Consider the following 23,303-nt stretch of genomic DNA (forward strand, 5'->3'; position numbering starts at 1 on the left):
GTAGGGGTAAAAATAAAAAATCTACTTTCATTGTTCTCCCACTGCCCACCCAAAGTTGATAGTGTTGGAGATCACTGTTAATATTGGGTGCATTTTTTTTTTTCCACTGTAGCAGGATGTTACACATCTGCAAGTGTTGACAGGATTCAGATCTGCTATATGGTAAATGAAAGGATGGTTTTCAATTCCCCTAAGAAAACATGTTTTTATCTTGAGTCTGACAAGCGATTTGCCAATACATATAGGTAACCATGGTACTAATGATATCTATTTAAAATGTATGACAACATAGTAAGAATGTAAAGTTCTAAAAAAGTAGAACTCAGTGAAATTAAGGATTTATAATACATTTAAAATGACCTAAGTGTAAAAGCATTTTGATGTAAGGTTTAAAAATAATTCAACATGCCAGTTTCCCTCACTGTAAATGGTTACTCTCTTGTTAAGAAATGGTTAGTAAATAACAGAAATACTTAAATTGTTTGACAACCTTCTTAGTCAAGTTCTCCTAGGCTTTATTCCACACATCAAGAAATTTAAGCACTTTGCAGTGTTTAGTGTTAATGTTACAACTGCAGCAGTTTTCAGTTTTGCAAGAGAGTGTAAGAAAAAGATAATGCTCGGAATGTTAAATTTTCTGATCAATGAATGTATAACTGAAAAAAGAACTGAACATAAAAAATAACGGCAAACATTTGGCGTTTGCTGTTGGTCAGGCATAGTGCTGAGCATACCTGGATGCTCTCAGCTAGTTGGTACACCACCCCTCTGATAGCCAACAAAATGATTATTGAATGCTTACTACATGCCAGGCATTGGTCTAAACACATTGGATATGTTACCTCATTTAAGTCTCACCCAATTCTATTTGGGAAGGACTGTTAATCTCCTTTTGACAGATGAAGAATCTCAAATTTAGAGAGGTTGAATTACTTGCCTAAGGCACTTAGTATGGAAGGAGGCGAAATCCCATGCCAGGCAGTCTGACCTCAGAGCCCGAACTCTTAGTCACCTAATAATAACCTAACATAATAACGCTTGAGATGCTTTGACGCTACTGATATAAGAAAAACTAATGTTTTCCAAGCAGAATTCTGATACTTTTGCATCTGTCCTAATACTGGCCAAACCTTTTGTGTGTTCTTTGGTCCGATCTGCTTTCGTAGTGGTGAGAGCTCTGTAGTAAAACAAAAGAAAAGCAAACAAAACCTTCAAAAAACTGGGAGAATAATAAAAACAACAATTACAGCAGTGCAGCCTCAACCACTTTTTGTCCCTCACCCAAATCCCCATAAACACCAAGTTGCTTAAGGCGCTTGTTTGGCATCCAGTGCATGTAGGCTCTCTCTTGCAGTGTGATAGAATTAACTCGGGTGGGGTCACTCCAGTTTTTAAATCGCACACGGACGCCTACATTTTCGAGACCCTTCAGATACTAAGAAGAAGCAAAACCGCGCAAGATTTGTGGGCGGGGTCGGCTCCATCTGCCGTTGGCCCAATCGCGGCGCGCCATCCGGCAGCCCGGCGGCCGATTGGTGGTTGCTATAGCTCCCGGCGTTCGCTTGACAAGATGGCGGCTGCCCGGCAGTGGGGCGCTCCGTGTGCGGTCTGAGCGCTTTGGGGCTTCTAAGGCGGGCGCGGTGCTGTAGTGCGGACCCCGCAAGGCACCAGGCATGGGCTTGCCGCCGCCGACCGCTCTGTTCTTGGGGGTCCTTCTGCATGGCATCCTGAAGCCACTGTGGGGGGAACCGGGTGTGTACGGCGGGGCAGGGGCCTGCAGAGCCGGGCTGAGGGAACGAGGTGTTCAAGGGGCCAGACTTAGATTCCTCCGGGAGCTCCGGAATCACCACCAAAGCAAGCATCACATCTCTTAGGTTGGGACTCTGCAACTATTAACTCCTGTCTCCTTCCTTCCCGCCTAGTTTTCATCCCTCCTTTCATCCGCATGTCCGGCCCTTTGGTCAGCGCGTCCCTAGTCGGAGGCACTGAGGATGTGACCTTGTCCCTGGCCGTGCTGCAGGACAAGGCAGGTAAAGAGTCCAGCACTACCTGTGAGGAGGGTGGGGATTGGGCCGCCCAAGTCAACTGGTGAGGTGTCTGTCACCCCTGCGTCCCCAGCTGCTGTCCTCTGCAAAGTTGGGGTGGAGGGCTGCTGAGGACCAAAGAGGACCAACGGACAGGTTCGATAAAAGAAAGCTTGAAATCATAATGACTGGCATACACTGAGCTACCCTGTGCTTTGTATAGTACATCTCATTTTCCGAGTAAGAGCAGTAATCTTTTAATCCCAGAAGACAACTAAAGACACTGACATGCAGAGAGGTTGTCACCTGTCCAAGGTCACAGAGTTTGTAAAGGACCCAATCCTAGAGTGTATCTGTTCACTGCTAGACAATACTGCTTTGATTCTCATCTCTTTTAGGATTACTGCCAGTTCCTGATTGTGGCATGCTTCACAATGAGATAGGAGACTGGAGTTTGACTGTGACCCCCAGTGTGGTAAGGCCAGAGGTAAAAAAAAAACAACCCTTCTCGGTAGCATCTGTGGAGGCCCCCATTTAGTGCTGTCTTGCCTGGAGGAGGTGTAGCTGTCTCAAGGCTTAGAACTACCATCAGGCTGTGGGCTGTCAAACGTAGTAGACACCCATCCAGCCCAGAGGTTCTTACCCTGGGGTGAGGGTTCCTTGGGCAAGTTTTAAGGAGTCTGTGAACCCTCTGAAATTATGTGTGAAATTACGTATGTGTACATTTTTCTGAGGAGAGAGTCACCAGCTTTCATCAGATTATCAAATGGGTTTGTGACTCAAAAAAGCTTCATAGACCACTGATCTCACCCAACTCTGAACCTCTGTATAAGGACACTCAAGGCTGAGAGATTAAAGATCTTCCATTTAATAACTTTTATTGAGTTCCTAGTATGTGCAAGGCACCAACCCCAGAGTGTGTAGAGGATGAGAAAGACAGATGTTGCTCCCACCCCAGGAACTGGGGACTGTTTTTCATGACTTGATATGTATTTAATCTTCTGCTGGTAGGATGATAAGAAACCAAAAAGGTGCTAGACAACTTGAGTTAGTTTTCAGACCTTGTTAGCTTTCTCTGAGTATCTGAAAATTGCTTGCTTTTATGTTAAATTGAAGGTTAGGAATCAGGGGTCCCATATTGTCATAGGTTTATGGGTGGAATTAAAAAGAATTCTGTCATCTTTGTATAAAATTTTCCTTTTGTAAAATGAACTGAAGCCGATGTGTGATGTTATTTTCCATGATGTGCTCTTATAATTCTAGACGCTGTTTTGAGTCACTCTAAAAATACAGCAGTATTTTCCTTTCAGGATGTGTTGGAAGTGACAGTGAGGTTGAAGAGAGGTCTGCAGGGGTGTTCCTCTAATGAGACAATCTCCTTCCCAGAGTCCCCATGCATTGTCCAAACTCTTCTGGTGTCAGCGTCTCACAATTCATCCTGTTTAGCACATCTCCTCATTCAAGTGGAAATTTATGCCAACTCTTCTCTGGCCCATAATGCATCAGGCAAGTGAAGTCTGATTATCAAAACATTCATGCCAAACCTTATCTGTTTGCTTACCAGTGTGTGCCATATAATGTGTGTACTTAACTTCATTCATTCTTTGTTTTTAATTGGGGAATATTGGGGAACAGTGTGGTTTTCCAGGGCCCATCAGCTCCAAGTCGTTGTCCTTCAATCTAGTTGTGGAGGGCGCAGCTCAGCTCCAAGTCCAGTTGTCTTTTTCAATCTTAGTTGCAGGGGGTGCAGCCCACCATCTCATGTGGGAATTGAACCGGCAACCCTGTTGAGAGCTCGCTCTCTAACCAACTGAGCCGTCCGGCTGCCCCTTAACTTCACTCTTGAGTCCATTTTGCCTTCGTAATCTTATTTTGCCTTTGTTTAATTTTCTTATTTTGAAAGTTTTCACTTTGTACTATTTTACTTAAGATTTATTTTATCTTGCTCTATATTTTGTATCTTTAAGTTGCCTTAAATCCTTCCTGGGAGAAGGTGAAGTTCGTTTTTGTGTGTTGATTTTTGAAAACCAAAAAGATAAGAAAAAAAGGAAGGGAAAGAGTCATGAATGAGTTTATAGAAAACAGCAGATTTCCAGGGAAAGCTTTTGACCACTGGATCCCTTTCCCAGAGGCAGCCTGGTAACTTATGTTTATAGAAGCATGTATTCCCTTCTGCTAAAAAATATACAATAACACACAATTCACTATTCTGTACCTCTTAAAATAATATAACTTAATTAATCAATAACTTAATGATAAATAAATAAGTATAACTGAGAAATTTTCCATATAAATACGTCTAGGTTCACCTTATTCTTTTTAATAGCTGCATAGTATTCCATCACGTGGATATACCATTGTTTCTTAGTGATGGAATTTAAGTCATTTCCAGCTTTTGATACTGTAAATGGTGCTTACAGCAAACATCACTGTGCACACACATCTCTGGACACCAGGAAATGGTTCTATATTATTCTCCCTTTCACGTAATGGCAGTGTTCTGAGAACAAAAGATGTGCCTATGTGGATGGGTCCACCCACTTTGATAGGTGCCACCACCATGTTCCCTGTCCCCTGCAGCAAGTGCTAGCATCTCTTGCCTTTACGGTCATTTAGGATGAAGGGAGAAGCGTCCCTCTTTAGGAGCAAAGGTCTGTCCCTTTGAGACTCCAGTACTGTCACTTCCCTTTTCACATCCCCTAACTGTGGTCCTCCTTGTGGTTGGGGAAGTTTAGGAGGAAGAGATACATTGCCCTTGATGTACTTGTGTGGAAAGATCTCTGATTTGTGTTGCTAAGTGTGAAAAGCAGCACGTGCAGACGGGTCATACAGCACGGAATAAGAATATATATTTACATTTACATAAAGAAATTCTGGAAGGCTATCTGAGAAGCTAACGGTGAGCTACCAGACTGGTGATGTGGGAACAGGAAGGGAAGACTTTCGCTGAATACCTCTTTATATCCTTTTGATTTTTTTGAATTATGTGAATCTATTACCTATTTAAAGGTTTAAAAGTGTTTTACAAGGTATTTTTTCTAATGCTTAAAATTCAAAACAAACTGAAATATAATATTCAGTAGATGCTTTAAAAAAACTACAGTAGCTATACCATTCAAAGCAGTGACTTTTTTTCTCTTAAAAAATATGCTTGACTATACCGTGTTTCCCCGAAAATAAGACCTAGCCGTACCATCAGCTCTAATGCATCTTTTGGAGCAAAAATTAATACAAGACCCGGCATTATATTATATTATATTATATTATATTATATTATATTATATTATATTATAAAACACACTGTTCCCCCAGTAAAGTCCTGGAAATACACACTGTTCCCCAATATAGTCCTGTTCCCCTTCCCCAATAAAATCTTAAAAAACACACAACTATATATATATGTGTGTGTGTGTGTGTGTATATATATATATATATATATATATATATATATATATACACACATATACATATATATGTATATACACGTATATATATATATATGAATGATTGGGTCTTATATTAATTTTTGCTCCAGAAGATGCATTAGAGCTGATGGTCTGGCTAGAACTTATTTTCGGGGAAACACAGTAGTAAAACCCTATTCTAAAATGACTTGCTTATGTCACATGGGTTTGATTATACTGAGAGTCAGACCCTTAACCTGTGACGTGGCCAGTTACTCAGAACTTCTCATTTCTGAGACTACTGACATAGTAGGGTTCTATTATAGTACAGAATACATAGTTCTTCTTTATTAGGTTGGTGTAAAAGTAATTGTGGTTTAAAAGGTTAAAAAAAATTGCAAAAACCGCGATTACTTTTGCACCAACCTAATAGATGCTTCAGCTGTCATGGCATTGAAGTTAACTGTTACATAGAGTTTAAACATATAATCGCTAGCTAATTTTCCACCAGGTACCAAATCCTAGGACAAAAGTAAAACCCAGCGAACTGAAACTTGTATCTGATAAATGACTGCAGATAAACTAGAAACATCATCTCTGGGTTCTGAATTAGGAGGCTGACATGTAATGAAATACATTCCTTTTCTACTCAATGTGAAAATTGTTAATTTCCCCCACCCTTTAACCAGAGTCAGGAGGTGTAGATTTAGATTTGCAGGGTGATAGGACTTCAGGTTGAGCATGTGGCATAATTAAATATGGCCTTCTGGTCGGATGGGTTCCAGGTAAGCCATCTAAAATGTCACCATGGCTTTGGTTTTCTCTGCTGAAAGAGGTAATGAATTTGAAAGAGTAAATGCTTACTATCAGTCTGTGCTATGAAAGGGATTGTTCGGTGTGTTGAGAAATAAGATCAGTACGTTGCATTTACCCTAACGTGTCCATTTTAGTCCCTTGATTATCTTTGGATCAACTGTGACTTCAGTTTGTGACTTTGGTCTGTGACTTCGGTTTGAAAATATAGTACATTTTCTGCTCTTTGGGCTTTTGTTGGAATGGTATTTACAGGACTCGGATGCATTTGATGCATAGCTCATTTCAGGGACCTCTTCCTTGTGGACTATGTGGAAATGATGATTTGTAAAACAGTGATTCAGCTTCCTTTTGAATGTCAAACACGTGGCAGTGCTTTGTCTGTCAGAGGGTTTCATAGCGTAACTTTTCTGTTGTACTTTTCAGAGAACGTGACAGTTATTCCTAACCAGGTGTATCAGCCCCTTGGTCCGTGTCCTTGTAATTTAACAGCCGGGGCCTGCGATGTTCGCTGCTGCTGTGACCAGGTACGTACTCTCTTCGATTACTGGGGACGAAAGTTAGGGTGCCTGATAGCATGTGAAGAGCACCAATGCTTCCCCATTAACAGCTTTTTAATGGATGGTCTTTCAAAACTGAGATTGTCATTTCATGTTGCAAATTGTTTTCAAATTGAGTATTTTCTTACTTAGTATTATTAGTCCAGTTTATGGAAGAAAAAAATGTATCTCTTTGGGTAAAGTCATGATTGTCATGATTATACTGAGAGGATGGTTTTAATATTTAGAAACCTTTAAGAAAACAAAAAGCAAAGCAAATACATTTCTTCAATAGTTTTTAGTAAGTGTATGGAATTATGCAATCATCACGACAATCTAATTGTAAAACATTTCCATCCCCCCAAAAAGAAACCTCGTGCCCATTAGCAGTCACTCCCACTCCCACCCCTCATCCCCAGGCCACTATCAATCTACTTCCTTTCTCTATGGATTCGCCTGTTACGGACATTGCGAATAAATGGAATCCTGCAGTGTGTGACCTCTGTGACTGGCTTCTTTCCCTCAGCATCATGTCTCCAAAGGTCATCCATCTTATAGTGTCTCATTCCTTTTTATGGCTGAACAATATTCCACTGTGTGGCTGGACCACATATTACTTATCCATTTACCAGCTGATGGATGTTTGGGTGGTTTTCACTGTTCAGCTATTGTGAACAATAGTGCTAGGAACACTTGTGTACAGGTTTTTGTTTGGTTGTGTTTCCATTTCTCTTGGCTGTATCCCCTAGGGGTGGAATGCTGTTTCCTAGGGTGACTCTGTTTAACGCTTTGAGTAACTGTTCCAAAGCACCATTTACATTTGCATCAGCTGCGATGAGGGAATCATTTCCACATCCTCACCCACCATTGTTCTGATCATCTTTTTGAATATAGCCATCCTAGTGGGTGTGAAGTGGTATTCGTTGTGATTCTAATTTGTATTTCTATAGTGGCAAATGATGTGGGACATCTTTTCATGTGCTCATTGGCCATTTTTACCATGTTTCCCCAAAAATAAGACCTGGCTGGACAATCAGCTCTAATGCATCTTTTGGAGCAAAAATTAATATAAGACCCAGTATCATAGCATATCATATCATATATCATATCATATCATATCATATCATATCATATCATATCATATCATATCATATCACATATCACATATCATATATCATATCGTAGACGTGGTCTTATATTATAGTAAAATAAGACTGACTCTTATATTGATTTTTGCTCCAAAAGACTCATTAGAGCTGATTGTCCAACTAGGTCTTATTTTCGGGGAAACCTGGTATATCTTCTTTGAAGAAGTATCTATTTAGACCCTTTGCCCATTTTTCAATTGGGTTGTCCTTTTGTTGTTAAATTATAAGAGTTCATTATACATTCTGGATATTAGTCCCTTATCAGATGTATGATTTGCAAAAAACTTCTGTTGTGTAGGTTGTATACTTTCTTGTTAGTGTCCTTTGAAGCAAAAAATTCTTCATTTTGAATAAACAAAGTTTGTCTTTTTTTTTTCTTTTGTTGCTTGTGCTTTTGGTGTCATGTCTAAGAAACCGTTGCCTAATGCCAGATCAAAGACATATTTTTAATCCTTATTTTAGATTTAAGAGGAATGAGCGATGCAAAAAGAGGCACATTTACTGGGACCCAAGTCACTCCCATTTTTGGATGACTACAATTACCTCGTGGTTGGTTTTACTAAACAGGAATGGGCAGTTTAGGGTCTTCATTTGTGTTGTAATTCTTACACTAACAATTGTACTTGCAATAACAATTATGTTTAATTAAAAAAATAAAACTTATCATAAGTCTGTTCAGGTATCAGTCGAAATGGTATTCTGTTCCTCTGTCTTCCAGACCAGGGTATTTCTGTGCCCTGTTTCTAACTTCCTTTCGTGTCTGTCATATTGTGGTGTATGTATTAATACATATGTAGTACCAACCACTGGCGTCATTTAGGAGTCTGGATCAGGGGCATCTTCACATTACTGCACCTTACCACTTTATACATGATCCATTTTGAATTTGAATTGTTCTTGTTGAAAAAAATAGGTCATGGGGTGGCCGGTTAGCTCAGTTAGAGCGCGGTGCTAATAACACCAAGGTTGCCGGTTCCATCCCCGAATGGGCCACTGTGAGCTGCGCCCTCCTTAAAAAAAAAAAAAAAAAAAAAAAAAGATCACTTTCTTTTCTACTTTTAATAAACAAGGGATTCAGGTCATATTTAACTTTTAATTGAATCATTTGTGAAACAGGAGGACTATGGATGAATCAATGGCTGCATGAATAAAGTAACTTCTTGATGGTGTTAATTCATGTTATAAGGGCCTTATTAGGATTCTCCTGGATAGAGACTATTGCCCTAATGCGAACTGTCCTTCGGTTTCTCTGAGCCAGCGTTTGGACTGGTGGTACCAGCTGAAAAGGGAGGTTTCCTCTGTTTTAGTCCCCATTTGGGGTCCATTCCATATTACCTTTTCTTCCCCTTCGTATTTTTTTGTGCGCACATCTTATGTCCCCTGTAAAGATATGGTTCCCTTGAAGGTTTGAAGTTCCTGACTTGGAGGCTTGGAGGGAATTGACTAAAGAAATTCTAGCACTGTTGACTGTGGGCACAAAGCACTTTTCGACCAGGAGGAATTTATTTCTTGCTTCCTCAGTGATGCCCTACTGGCCTCATAGGATCAATGTTCATCCCACCGGCCAGATCTGGTGGCGGTGACAATGGAAGCCTTTGTCTTCTCATGGCTCCTTTTACATTTTCTTTCCAGGAATGCTCGTCAGACTTAATAGAACTCTTCAGAGAGTCCTGTTTCACCGGTGTTTTTGGAGGAGATGTTACTCCTCCTTTTGATCAGCTCTGCTCCGTTCAGAGGGCACACGGAGTGCCAGACTGGTTTCCGTTCCTGTGTGTGCAGTCCTCCCTTGCCAACTCGCCCTTCCTCGGTTACTTCCACCACGGCTCTGTGTGCGTGTCCGAGCAGCTGCCTCCCAGAGGGGCTGGCTGGCTGGTTCCCTGGGGCTGGTGAGGCCACACGGCCGGTTGGCCCTAGAATACAGGTCACATTTTACAGGACCTCTCCAGAGGCTTTGTGCTTAAGTGATCCAATTCTAGAGTCAATTCTAGATTTCTGTTAATAAGTTTATCTTAGGTTGACTATTTAAAAGAATTGGGCCTCTCTGAAAATAAATTGATTGACACCCAAAACAGCTCATCGTGACAATGTGGGTTGGAAAGAGTGGTGAGCTCCTGAGGGACTTTAAGCTTTTGGCTTCACCTTGATTGTTGAAATTTTACACATTTATTGTTATTGAAGTAAAATTCATGCAACATAAGAGTAACCATTAACCTCTTCAAAGTGTACAATTCAGTGGCATTTAGTACACATATTATTTTTGTAATTCAAAAAGTAAAGAAAAAATTTGAAGGAATAACAGTTTTTAGCAGATAATAGCTCGAAGCATTAATGGTCATCTTTCTCGTTGGTCTACAGATCCTCGAGAGAGCACGCTTCCTCTGAAGTGTATTTGCACACCGATCCAAAAGACTTTTCAGACTTTGGTTACAAACAAGGAGATCCAGTTATGACTGTAAATAAGGCATATTTTACTATTCCACAGGTAACAATTTCAATTTTAATATGCTAGAGCCTTTTCTTGTTTTTCCCATCCTATGGTTAATTTAACTCATCTTGCTCTTAAAACTCTTACCCTAAGTTACTTATTATTGTTCCTATGGACTTTCCAGGCACTCAACTATTTATGGTCTCTGGATTTTTTAAAATAGTCACTCTTAAATTAATCTCTGTCTTTGCTAAATCTCAGAGTGAATTTACTAAATAAAACCAAAAGATGGTCTATAAATTTCCACTGAAGTAACTATCAGTCTTCATTCTGTTAGTTTCATAGCCAATTTCCAGTAAGCTATAAATATATAATTTAATATTCCAGAATTTTGAAAACTATTTTAAGGCTATCGAGTTTTATGTGAAACCTTTTATTTTTACGTTCAAAATTTTGAGGAAAAAAATATTCGTGGGCACAAAACATGGCAGTCTAAAAACCATTTCTCCGTGCTATTCCTATGAATTCATGTTTATGGTTTTAACAAAAACCTGGTTGACATGAGGGAAAGAAAATGAAGTTGAATATAATTGTGTTTTTGCAAAGTAAATGGAGCAGGGCAGGAAATATTTTGTTTTCATGAAATAATACTTACTGTGATTCCTCAACCAGTGGCTTCCAGACTTTGATTAGCAAATTAACTCTCTATTTTACTAAAGTGGGTCAACTAGTCAGTGAACTAGTCATTGCTGAGACTAACCCCGCGTTAGGAGCTGGCTACAGAAAACCCTTCTACCCAGTGGAGACTCTGACTATACTTTATGATCAAAGGAGAGGTCATAAATGTGTTGGGATTCTCCCTTACCCTCAGGTGTCCCTGGCTGGGCAGTGTATGCGGAATGCCCCAGTGGCATTCCTTCAGAATTTTGATGTTTGGTGCATTACTGATTTGGAAGTCTACCAAGAACCAGATGATATTGTCAATGCGAAGATAAAGAATGGTGCTATGGGAGGTACGTCATGTGGGTTTGAAGAAAGAACACCAACCCAAGTGTTTAAATACACTGTGATGTCATGAGAATACGAATCACTTCTCACGGAGCGATTGAAAATAGTATTTCAACCGCCAATCTAGGAAGGTGTTCTCTTTGGAAAAAGTTCCGTTCCGTGAGACAGCATATTGCATGTTAGTTCTTTTTTACAAATGGAGGTAAAATTCACAGAATAAAATTAACCATTTTAAAGTGTACAGGATAGTGGCAGTGCTCCCCTTCCTGCCCTTCCCCAGACCCTGGCAAGCACCACTCTGCTTTCTGTGTCTGTGGGTTTCCCGATTCTGGAATCCTACACCATGTGACCTTGTGTGTCCGGTTTCTTCCACTCAGCATCAAGTTTTTGTATTCCTCCATCGTGTGTGAATACACTGTGTTTTTGTATCCACTCATCCTTTGATGGACCTTTGGGCTGTTCCCAGCCTTTGGCTGTTGTGACAGTGCTGCTGTGAACACTCATGGCAAGGGTCTCTGCACGCATCCGTTTTCGTTTCTCTTGGGTGTATACCTCACAGTGGAGCCGCTGGGCCCTGTGGGAATTTAATTTTCCGAGGCACTATCAAACTGGTTTCCAAAGTGACTGCACCTTTTACATTCCCACTGGCAGTGTGCGGCATATTTATTCTTCCATGCGAGTGACCCTCCAGGTTCTTACCACTGACTTTTGGATTCTCCTCAATTAGAATGAGATGCTGAACAGTGTGGATCGCATTTGACAGTGTTTGGAGAGCGGGAGGGAGTTTTGTAGCTGGCACACAGGGCCGGCGCAGTTACCACATTTGCTTCATAAGTTTGCATTTGTGTAAATACATGTGATCATGTTAAGCCGTGTAGTCCTGTGGAGGTTAATTTATGTATCTTTTTAGGCATCATTACACCCAAAGTAACCTATGAGGAAGCAACCAACTTAGACAAATTCATCACCCGCACAGGTATTTTAATGTTACATGTTCATACCATTGCTACAGAAATGTCATTTCTTACAAGTAATCCATCATCCTAGAGTAAAGTAGCATTTTCATTAAGAATTTGAGGAGGTGCACAACTATTAGAAAGCTATCCCACTAGCCCTTTGTTCCGCGTTCCGTCTTGTCTCGCTTCCAAGTAATCTAAGCAACCTTCAGCCGCTTCCCTCACAGTCCTGGATTATGTGGGCCTCAGGGTCCCTCTAGTTCTCAGGGTTTGTGAACCTTCCATTAAATGTTCTTCAGATAGTTAAAGAATTCTTTAGGACTGGCATTTTTACTTCTTGCTTTCTTCCTTTTTTGATAATCAAACCTTTCAGTGGTGATGCAGCCAAATAAATTAGGCAGAGTCTGGCTGATATTAGCAGGACTTTTGTTTTTAATGAAAGATGCTCTTTGTGCGTCTTTTCAATGCATTGTAATTCTCAAGTTTATTCATTGCTTCATCAAATATTAGTAGAGTGGCTACAATATAGTAGTGAACTAGACGGCAGGCCTTTGTTCTTAAGGAGCTGACATCCTGAAGCCTTTCCATTTAACAAACATTCTACCAAGTGTGTGCTCCATATGGCACTGTGAACCGAGTGCCGGGGGTACAGAAATCAAAGGAAAGGGACAGGTCTCACTCAGGATACTGTGCTATTATGGAGGAGGTGGGTAATGCCGACTGGGTGAGTCCAGTAATACACCTCTGCCTTAAGAGGGTCCCGAACTTAACGAGAGTATTCTTTTATCTGCAGAAACACTTTTAAGTAACGGATCAGCCCCCAGAAATGTGAATGTGGAAGAACATTATATTTTCAGATGGAATAATAATACAATCAGTGAAATAAATGTCAAAATTATCAGGGCAGAAATTAACGCCCACCAGAAAGGTAACTTCATTGAGGGCAGCAAGACTGCTTTTAGTTTAAAATACTGTTTTTCTTTCTTTCAGATTCTCATAATTATAACACAGAAAACTAAGTCAGACTTGTTTCTTATTTGTATTTGTGATTTAATAAGAAAGAGAGTTTTTTTTTTATGTCAAAATGCAATTATAAGGTAAAGAAAATAACACTATGGGGGATAATTTCTTTTCCTACTGAAATGGTACACGGTACATTTTTATTATGTTTTATTTCTAGGAATCATGACACAGAGATTCACAGTAAAATTTTTAAGCTATAACAGTGGTAATGAAAAGGAAACATCTGGAAATCCAGGTACGATAGTATGTGTCAATCACTGATCTTATAAACATTTCAGTTCAACACTCCTACCTCATAATGATGATTATAAGTAACTCTGCAATTTTGGTTTGTGACTCTGATCTTTCTCTTTATTTCTCTTTCATGACACTGTTTTATTTTTCTGATAACAACTTGATTTTTTTACAAAAAGTGTAGATAGTAACAAGTTGCTGTGAATGCAAATCATTTTCTCTTTAGCTCCTGGTCTTTTGAAAAAGAGATAATGCATTTAAAGTGTTGGTAAAATTAGCTTTTTAAGAAAGAATAGGCTGCAGATGATGGGTTCCTAACCTGGAATCCCTGGAGAGACTTTGAGGGGACTGTGAGCTCCCTGTTGTGTTGTGCATTTTGTATTTATGTGCAAATGTATCACCACCTGATGGGTACTGGTGTCATGGTCATGCGGGGGAATAGCCTTGATTTTGGGAGATGTATGGTGGAGCTTTTAGAGGTGAAGTGTCATGATGTCATGATGTCTACAACTTATTTTCAAGTGGTCCTGATATATATATATATATATAGCAGATATATACACACGTGTGTGTGTGTGTGTGTGTGTGTGTGTGTGTGTATACATACATATACATCAGGACCATTAAAATATATATATAGAGAGATATAGATAAGATGAATATGGCTAAATATTAACAGTTGTTGATTTTAGGTGGTGGCTGTATTGGTATTCATGGTTTTACTTTCAGTGTTCTGTACATGTGAACATTTTCATAATGAAAAGTTGGAAACAATAAGTTGGATTAATAGGAGATGGCTGGGAATAGGACCTAAACCAGACCTTGGGGCTGAATTGATTTACTAGAGAACGGTTCCTTTGAGAGATCACTTCGCTTTGAGTTTCCTTTACAAGCTCCTGTGATAAACTTGACACCAATCATTCAGCAAGTATTCATTAACTGGCCTGCTCAGTGGCTCCTTGTTCTCTAGTGTGAGAGATCCAACATGGACACTTACCTGCTTTTTACTTTTCAGATTCTATTTTAAAAATCATTTGAATATCTTTATTAAAACAAAACAAAACAAAACAGCTTAAGGGGATATCCTTTTCTCAAGGCGAGTTTGAAAAAGCTTTGCCTGTGTATTTCCTTTCATTGTGTATTCCTCTTTTGTATTATTTGATGAGCTGGCGCTTGCCATGTCGGATTACCTTTTGAAAGAAAGACGCTAACTCTCATTTGTTGGGCTTGTCTAGGTTACCAGCTTGGCAAGCCTGTCCGAGCTTTAAACACCAACGGGATGAATGTTACGACTTTACACCTTTGGCAGTCAGGTAATCTGCTTTGGTGATATGATTAGCTCTTCGGTCAACTAGAATTGGAAATATTACCATATTTTGAATCTAATCAATTATTATAATACTTTAAAGTTTAGTTGGTTTATTTAGCGGGGGGCAGTGGGTGGGTGGTTGTTTTTCATGCTTCTACAGCTTTTTTTTTTTTTGTAAAATATGTTAACTTTGTTTGTACCCGAAGTGCTGGTTATTAGTAAGAGAGATGTAAGGGTGGGATTGGCTTGAGAGTCCCCTTGTCATTGTTGCCTGCAGCCCAAGCTGGTGCTAATTGGAGACATGAGAATTGCTTTGTTCCAAACTATGGAAAATCTTTGCATCAATGGTAATTATGCTCAGCTGCCAGGAGGCATTAAATTTCATGTTGAAAATAAACCATTGATCCCAGGTGGGCTGATACAGAAAGGCACCTTTGTTCAGCCTTGAAAGGATTAGAGTGACAAGGACCTCAGTTCTGGAAAAGTGGAAACTATTTCTACCTACTGTTTTCTTTCTGTTTTTCAAGGAAAACTTTAAAATAAATCTTTACTTTTATTTAGCAAAAATATTAAGAGGATAATCTGTTTATTGTTCAGCTGGAAAGGGTTGGTGTAGAACAGCAACTTTCAAACCCATTCTGTTTGGAGAAAATGCATTCTCTGGGTGCCTTTTAGATGTTGGGATTGATGAAAGCTGTACTCAGCTCAGGTGAGTGTTTCACTGATGAATTTATTTACACTTTGAGTGGTTTGCTTAAAATTAATTCACCACATGAATACTAAAGACAATGGCAATGTGAAAAATTAGAGTCTGAATAAAAACCTGTGTAAAAGCAATAGTGAATAATGAATAAATACAAACTTCCCATACAATTTAGAGTTGATTCAAACATCAGTATAAAGGAAAACAGACTTCTTTCTTAGGACGAAAGCCATTTCGTCCCTATTTGCGCACATTTCTCTGCTGAAGTTCAGAGCATGGGAACCTCGTACTGCTAGGACTTTAGAAAGGGCCTGAGCCAGCTATCATTGGTGTGAGTTACACTTAAAGAAGACGTAAGCCCTGTTACATGGTGTATAAGGAACTTTCCACTGAATTGGGTGTCCTTTGGAAAGTGTCTTTATGGATATGCATGTCTGTTCTTTTTATTTTTAAATTGAGGTTAAGTTTACCTAACATAACTAATCATTTAAAAGTGAACAGTTCAGGGGCAGCCGGATGGCTCAGTTGGTTAGAGCACGAGCTCTTAACAACAGGGTTGCTGGTTCGATTGCCACATAGGCCAGAGAGCTGCGCCCTCCACAAGTAGATTGAAGGCAACAAGCTGCCGCTGAACCCCAGAGGGGTGGCTGTATGGTTCAGTTGGTTAGAGCGCGAGCTCTCAACAACAAGGTTGCCGGTTCAATTTCCCTCATGGGATGGTGGGCTGTGCTCCCTGCAATTAAGATTGAAAACGGTGACTGGACTTGGAGCTGTGCTGCACCCTCCACAACTAGATGAAGGACAATGACTTGGAGCTGATGGGCCCGGAGAAACACACTGTTCCCCAATAAAAAAAAGAAAAATATATATAGTTTTTAAAAAAGTGAACAGTTCAGTTGTGTTTAGTACAGTCATGATGGATTTACTTATCCTGCATATTTCCTTTAAGTGGGATCAGACAATATTTGTCCTTTGGGGTTTGGCTTCTTTAGCATAATGCTTTTGAGGTTCATCCATGTTGTAGCGTGTGTCAGTGCTTCACTCCTTTTCTTTTTAAAGATTTTATTAGGGAAGGGGAACAGGACTCTATTGGGGAACAGCGTGTACTTCCAGGACTTTTTCCAGGTCAAGTTGTTATCCTTTCAATCTTAGTTGTGGAGGGCGCAGCTCAGCTCCAGGTCCAGTTGCCGTTGTTAGTTGCAGGGGGCGCAGCCCACCATCCCTTGCGGGAGTCAAACCGGCAACCTTGTGGTTGAGAGGACACGCTGCAACCAACTGAGCCATCCGTATCCTTCATCTGTTGATGGACATTTGAGTGGCTTCCACCTATGGTGAATCGTGCTGCTCTCAGCATTCATGTACCAGTTTTTGTTTGAACATCTGCTTTCAGTTGTTTTTGGCATATACCCAGGAGTTGAATTGGCAGATGCTATAGTAAATATAGTAATTCTATGTTTAATTTTTTTGAGGAACCACCATATGGTTTCCCACAGTGGCTGCATGAGTTTATATTCCTACCAGCCATGTGAGAGAGTTGCGGTTTCTCCACATCCTCATCAACCCTTGTTATTTTCCACCCTTTTGATAATAGCCATCCTAGGAGGTGTGACGTGGTATCCCATTGTGCTTTTTATTGCATGCATTGTCACACCCATTTCATCTGTAACATATCCGGCAAGATATAGTTTATTGGGGAGCAGGAAAAAGCTGGGGAAGACATTGAGAAGGGAAGAAAACTGTGGGTGTCAGTTACCCGCAGCAGCTCCTGATTGCAGGGTGTGAGGCCTGAGTCTACAGTCAGGGTCTGGTCCCTGCAGTTCCTGGCATTGGTACCCTCCAGGGATGTTCCTGGAGAGGAAGGATGCTAAGTTCCAATTCTTAATCTTCACCTAATTTTATGGCTCAAAATTCTAGCTAAATATTTAGGTTCCTTTTTCCCTTGAATCGCTCTGGCCCATGGATTTATCTTGGTAACTTGCTATGTGATCTACCAACCTCCCTAGTTTTGTGACACTCACTGGAGTCTAAACCACGCAGTACAACGTAAGTTACTAACACTTTAAATTCAAAGTAAAAAATTACTTCTGCACGTCCTCCTGTAGCACAGGTTTATCCCGGGGAGGCCATTGAAGAGAAGTAAGACCCCCAGGCAGTTTTTAATGCCAGTTCCTCTGGCAGGTTTTTATTGAGGCTCCCAGCAAGTACAGCTGGGAGACCCTGAAAAGGAATTTGGGATGAGACCTGCTGGCCATGCACTGAGAAGTGTCTTACTCTCTTGCAGGGAGAACGCTGCTGGACTATTTGATTCATTAGTACAAGCAACTCATGTTGCAATGAGAGGCAACTCTGATTACAGTGATCTTAGCGATGGCTGGCTCAAAATAATACGTAAGTCACAGCTGCATATGTGTGAACTGCGTAAGTCGGTTGCTATGACTACGTAGTACCAGCTGGAGTGGTATAGTGCAACCCGACAGGTCGTTTTTCTCTCCTGTGGCTCAACTGACATTTGTTTAGACGTTAATGCTCCAGGTGGGCGGCTCTTCACATCTTTTACCTCTTACTCATGATGCCTTTTTTCGTTTTTAAGAGGAAACCCATGTGAAGTTCAAGTCGCCCAGTTGTTTTATGAGCTAACAGTCTTTGTAAAGGAAGTGTAAGTGAGGGTTGAAGGTTTTCAGTGTGTTTCAGTTTACATTACTCTTTTTGACTGCTAGGGATGTGGGCAATTGAGAACTGACTTTGTACTTTATAAAAGCAGCTTTGTTAACTTAAAAGAAAATAAGGTGATAGAAACGTTATGCTAAGTGGGAGAAGCCAGACACAATCATACTATATGATTCCATGTGTGTGCAATGTCCAGAACAGGTAAATCTACAGAGACAGAAAGCAGACCAGTGGTTGCCAAGCGTGGGGCAGTTGGGAGGAAACAAGGGGTGACTGCTAACTGTTCTAAAATTGATTGTGGTGATAGCTGTATGACTCTGTGAATATACTAAAAGCCATAGAATTATACACATTAAATGAGGGAATTGTATAGTATGTGAATTATATATCAATAAAGTTCTTAAAGAAAGAAATTAAGGTGCAACAGACCTACTAATAGCAGGGACCAATGAGGCCAGACAAAAAGAAACTTGAAAGTCTGGTGCTTTGGTCAGAGGCATTTGCAGTGTTGAGTTAGCAGGGGCCTGGGTACGGCACACAGAGTAGGTGTGAACCTGACTTAGGTTGGCACAGTAGGCCTGATTTCACCTCTGAATCCAAAATGTCCATCTGGTCAGTGAGCTCCAGTTCACTCAGGTTATCAGTGGAGAAGCCGGAGGCCACAGCTTGTTGTGGCAGAGCTAGAACTGAAAGCCAGGGTTCCAGGCTCTTGCCTCTTATCCCAGGTAGCAAGTCAGGGGATGTCTTTCCGATTACTTGAGGAGTCTCGAGTGTGTAAATGCATTGAACAGGAAGAAGGCTTCTTCCATTGCCCTAGTTAATAGAATTACCTTTTGGGGTGAGGAAATGCTGAATGGCTCCGTAGCATCTGCTTTCCGAAGTCCTTTTTGTCCCTGCGGAGGCTGCTGTGCCCTTCACCTCTGCCTGGCTGGCTGGGACCAGCTCTCTGGATCTCACCCTCACACTTTCCATACCCTCTGAGGTCACCACTTCAGCTCAGCGGGCTGGAATGTGAACAAAGAACCATCTAGACCCATGCCTGTGCAATCCCCAACCCTTGTGATCAGGGTCCAGATCATTACAGCCCCCTCCTCCCTTCCCCTTTGGGTGGCCAGGGGTCATGTGCTATGTCTGTGGGCTGGAAGTGCCCCAGACCACTCTCTGGCTCGGGGAAGGGTCCTGGTGGCCACCTGTGCTCAAGTCACTAAGCCCAGAGTTAGATTCTCATTTGCAAACAGAACCCAGAGACTGGAGCTTGTCAACCCCTGGGCTCTGCCATCTAGACCAGCTGGATGGGCAGTGGAATGACTGAGGGATGGAGGGAAAGAGTCAGTAAAGCACTGGAGAACTGACAAGTATGGGAAATTTCAAGACAGAGAACCCAAGTTGGTTAGGTAAGAAATCGGAGATGACGACATTTTGTTGCCTTCAAGGTGGAATCAGTTACTTCTATTTCTTGTCTAAGTCAAAATCACCTGCATCCTGGTTAATAAACAGAAGAGAAGTGATGTTGGATGCATGTATCGAGGAGGAGGAAGTTTGATGCCATAATAAGCAGTGTCACCGACCTTCAGAATCTCTGAAGGAACAACGAATTTCCCCCAGAGTTGCCTTAGAACTCACCACCCACCTTGCTGTCTTTCCCCTCGAGTGCCACTTTTCAAGCTGAATGAAAATTAATTTCTTAGTCAATTTCATTATCTCCTTTTGTATTACAGCTGTGGCAACACATTAGGAAATTGCTTTTTAACTGTTTGCACCACACTAGTTGTTAGTATGGCTTTTAAATGTCTTCTACAGCTTCTAGTGCAATAGCGACTGCACAGGAAAACTCGCAAGGCATTTTACTGCAATTTCATGGTATTTCTGTTAAAACTCTGGATTTCGGCGAGGACCTTGTGAACTGCATCATGATTTATGGTTTTATTATGTGGGCCAGGGATTTTAAAGTCACAATGACTGAACGTACAAGGGAATATTTTAAACACAAGGGATAACACGGTTATGGGGTGACAAATAACTAGAGCCTATTAGAGATTAAAAAGCCTCATTAATGTGATTCCTATCTAATAATATTTCCCATTTTTTGGGTAGCATGCATTGTAGGAAAACTGTTACTGAACTGTTCTTTCCAAAATGCACAACCCCGCATTTCTACAGGTGCAGAGCGCCCTGATACAGGTGCGGAGCCGGCTGTTAGCAGCGCGAATGGCACCTGCCTGGATGTTCCTGCTCAGCTGAGTATCCGCATCCTTTTCTCGGATGCTGGCGCAGTGGAAGGGATCACTCAGCAGGAGATACTTGGCACAGAGACAAGGTCTGATCGCATCTTGCATGAGTGTTGTTTTAGAGGGAGTCTAAAATCGAGGGAGCTCCAAAGAATAGGGAAATGCTAATTTAGAATCGGATGGTTTATTTACAAATTGCAGTTATTGGCAATATGATTAAGTATAAATGGAAAAGGTATCAGCTGTGTTTGTAATAGAAACTTGTTCTCACTTGCGAGTATTTATAAAGCTATGTGTAAGGGATTCTGCACGGTATTTTAGGGGGAACACAGATGAATAAGGGGCTGCTTAATGCTGAGCATATTCTGAAATCCATGAACATAACTGGCGTAGTAAGCAGGGAATATTGCCCTGTGGTTAAAGATTTTGGCAGCAGACAGGTGGGTTCAAATCATGGCTCTCCCAGTTATGAGCTGTGTGATCTTGACAGTTACTTAATCTCTTCTGAGCTGATGTTTCCTCATCTTTAAATGGTGATAAAACCTTTATGTGTCAGGCCTCTATCAGTTTTAGGCGACAGGGTCCCACTTTATACTGACTTAAGCAAAAGGGGAATTTATTGGCTTAAGTTCTGAAAAGTCCACTTACAGCTAGTTCATGGTTTGTGGTTTCATGTGGTCATGGGTCTTTTTCCTTCATCTCTTGGTTCCTCTTCCCTTTGGGTGGTCTTTCTACTTGGAGAGTTTCTCCTCAAGACGAAGCAAAAATGGACATCAGCAACTTCAAGCTTATATCCATCTAGCAACTGCAGTGGAAAGAGGGTGCCTCTTTCCCCCTCTTTCTCAAAAAAAATCTGGGCAGACTTATTGGTTCAGTTTTGGTCACATGCTCCTTCCCGAACCAATCACTGTGGCCAGAGCAGTAGACAGCTCTGATTGGCTAGGCTCAGTGATTGGCCCAGCCCTAGATTCAGGTGCGTCCCTCCTGGTCTCCTCAACTGAGAGCAGGGAGGGGTGGTTCCCCAAGGTACAACTGGTGTGCAGTTACCAGAAGAAAGGTGAAGGGATGGTGGGTAGGCAGAAATAACAGATGTTCACCACCAAACACTCATCGTAATAGTACTATTTTGAGAATTACGTGGTAGGTACATACAAAGCACCTTAGCACTGTGCCTAGGACAGGGAAAACTCTAAAATAGTTAGCTGTTGTTATTGTTATTTTTATTATCATACTGAGATACACAAGCAATAAAACAAATTAACAGCACCAGTGTGAAACGAGATGACTGGGGAGGAGAGATGAAACAAGACTGGCAAAATACTGGTCATTGCTGTAGCTGGCTGACAAGTCCATGAACGGTCATTATACTACTCTCTCTCCCTGTGTGTATATTTGAAAACTTACATAATACAAAGGGGGAAGAAGCACTAGTAGAATATGAAACTTCTTTAAGAGAATCCTGGTTTCTATTGTTGCTGTGTCTGTTGCCTGCTGTGCTTAACAGACTAGAAATGAATTCTGGGTGTGTTTCCTGCATAATCTTTTCCTCCCAGGTTCTCCTCGGTGAACTGGCAGTTCCAGTGTGGACTTACTTGTGAGGATAAGACTGACCTTTTCCCTCTCAGCGCATCAGTCCAGTTTATTAAAATACCTGCACAGTTACCCCGTCCACTGACAAGGTAATCATGTTGCTGACCTAGTTGACATTACTAGGAAGTGGAAAAACATACATATTCGAAAATAAGTTTATTTCTTTAATCAACTTTTGATGCTTCTCATCAAAAGCCTGCTTTGTTGTAGCTATTGTAATCTTCTACGATGTTTTATAGATTCCAGATCAACTTTACAGAGTATGACTGTAACAGAAATGAAGTGTGTTGGCCGCACCTTCTTTACCCATTGACCCAGTATTATCGAGGTAGGGTACAGCAGACTTCTGGAATGGTTATTATCACGCTATAGATAGAAACGTTTTAAAAAGAAAAAAGTGTACTGATAATGTTGCCACTTAAAAATGATCAATTTTAACATTTTGGCTTCTTTCTACCTAAGTAATTACCAAAAATGTTGAGAAATAAGACTGTGGCTCACTTGACTCCTTGTCTTGCAGGGGAGCCTTACGCTCAGTGTGTCGCCAAGGGCTTCCTGCTGCTGTCCTTGCTCATATTAGCCATGTTCCTTAGTAACCCCTGGACCAGAATACGCAAAGCTTGGAATTCAGCTACCATCTGACTTCTTACAGACCAGAGTTTTACTTCAGTGATTTATTGTACTCCTGTGTGCCTCTCTGTAAAATTTTAATAAACAAAGTGTTTTATTTTTGTAGGAAATTGTTATTTAATTAAATTTAATTAAAATTGTGCATTTAAGTCACATATGTAGCTATCCCAATATGCAAAGCATTGCAGAACGGGCGTGCTTGATGCTGGACCAGACTGAGCAAAATGCCAGGGAGGGTCAGTTGTGTGAATAAGTGTTATTAGAAGCTTTAGTTTATCATAGGTTACTAAATTCAGAGGAGTTTTGGTCCAGATTTGTTATTTATGCCTTCGAGTGTCCATCTTTTTTTCAATTTTTTACATATTTCTGTTGAATTGATGGATTTATTTCCCTATTCCAAAGAAAGGATTAAAAATTCATAAAGCCTGAAAAAATGTATATAGTACAAGAGTACAAAATAAATCGATGAGGAAAGATATGGGAAAATCTTATGGAGAGGAAAGTAAAACAAAACCAGGAGTGAATGCAAGCCTGTGAAAATGTATGCCAAACACCTTGTATTCAGCAAAGGTAGACCCCTAATTTAGTCTTCAGTTTCCAAA

At 40.8% G+C, this 23,303-nt stretch overlaps 1 protein-coding gene across 5 annotated transcripts; it reads left to right on the forward strand.

Annotated features, from left to right (window-relative positions):
• Window positions 1–1,555: 1,555 nt before the first annotated feature.
• On the forward strand, window positions 1,556–22,806 carry TCTN2 (tectonic family member 2). 5 transcript variants are annotated; one of them, XM_074321645.2, is made up of 18 exons: window positions 1,556–1,601; window positions 1,923–2,030; window positions 2,423–2,511; window positions 3,335–3,530; window positions 6,668–6,768; window positions 9,561–9,757; window positions 10,284–10,410; window positions 11,225–11,366; window positions 12,272–12,337; window positions 13,111–13,245; window positions 13,498–13,575; window positions 14,810–14,887; window positions 15,481–15,592; window positions 17,868–17,974; window positions 20,414–20,570; window positions 22,035–22,160; window positions 22,311–22,399; window positions 22,592–22,806. In XM_074321645.2, the coding sequence occupies exons 1-18, from the start codon at window positions 1,571–1,573 to the stop codon at window positions 22,711–22,713; spliced, it is 2,061 nt and encodes a 686-aa protein (XP_074177746.2). In that variant the 5' UTR covers window positions 1,556–1,570; the 3' UTR covers window positions 22,714–22,806. The 5 variants fall into 5 exon arrangements, with proteins under 5 accessions (XP_074177746.2, XP_019604372.3, XP_019604373.3 ...); XM_019748813.3 differs by having other exon boundaries at window positions 1,563–1,752; XM_019748814.3 differs by having other exon boundaries at window positions 1,563–1,752; window positions 2,423–2,499.
• The last annotated feature ends 497 nt before the right edge of the window (window positions 22,807–23,303 follow it).

This window comes from Rhinolophus sinicus, chromosome 9, assembly GCF_057876585.1.
Source record: "Rhinolophus sinicus isolate RSI-liver-muscle chromosome 9, RSI-T2T, whole genome shotgun sequence".
Lineage (NCBI taxonomy): Eukaryota > Metazoa > Chordata > Mammalia > Chiroptera > Rhinolophidae > Rhinolophus > Rhinolophus sinicus.

Bases quoted from the DNA above. Each gene is read 5' to 3' on its own strand.
- TCTN2 (XM_019748813.3), top strand. From the start codon at position 1,674: ATGGGCTTGCCGCCGCCGACCGCTCTGTTCTTGGGGGTCCTTCTGCAT. The intron at 9,758-10,283 runs GTGCGTGTCCGA...GTTGGTCTACAG, and splicing joins TACTTCCACCACGGCTCTGT to ATCCTCGAGAGAGCACGCTT. The intron at 22,161-22,310 runs GTAATCATGTTG...GATGTTTTATAG, and splicing joins TTACCCCGTCCACTGACAAG to ATTCCAGATCAACTTTACAG.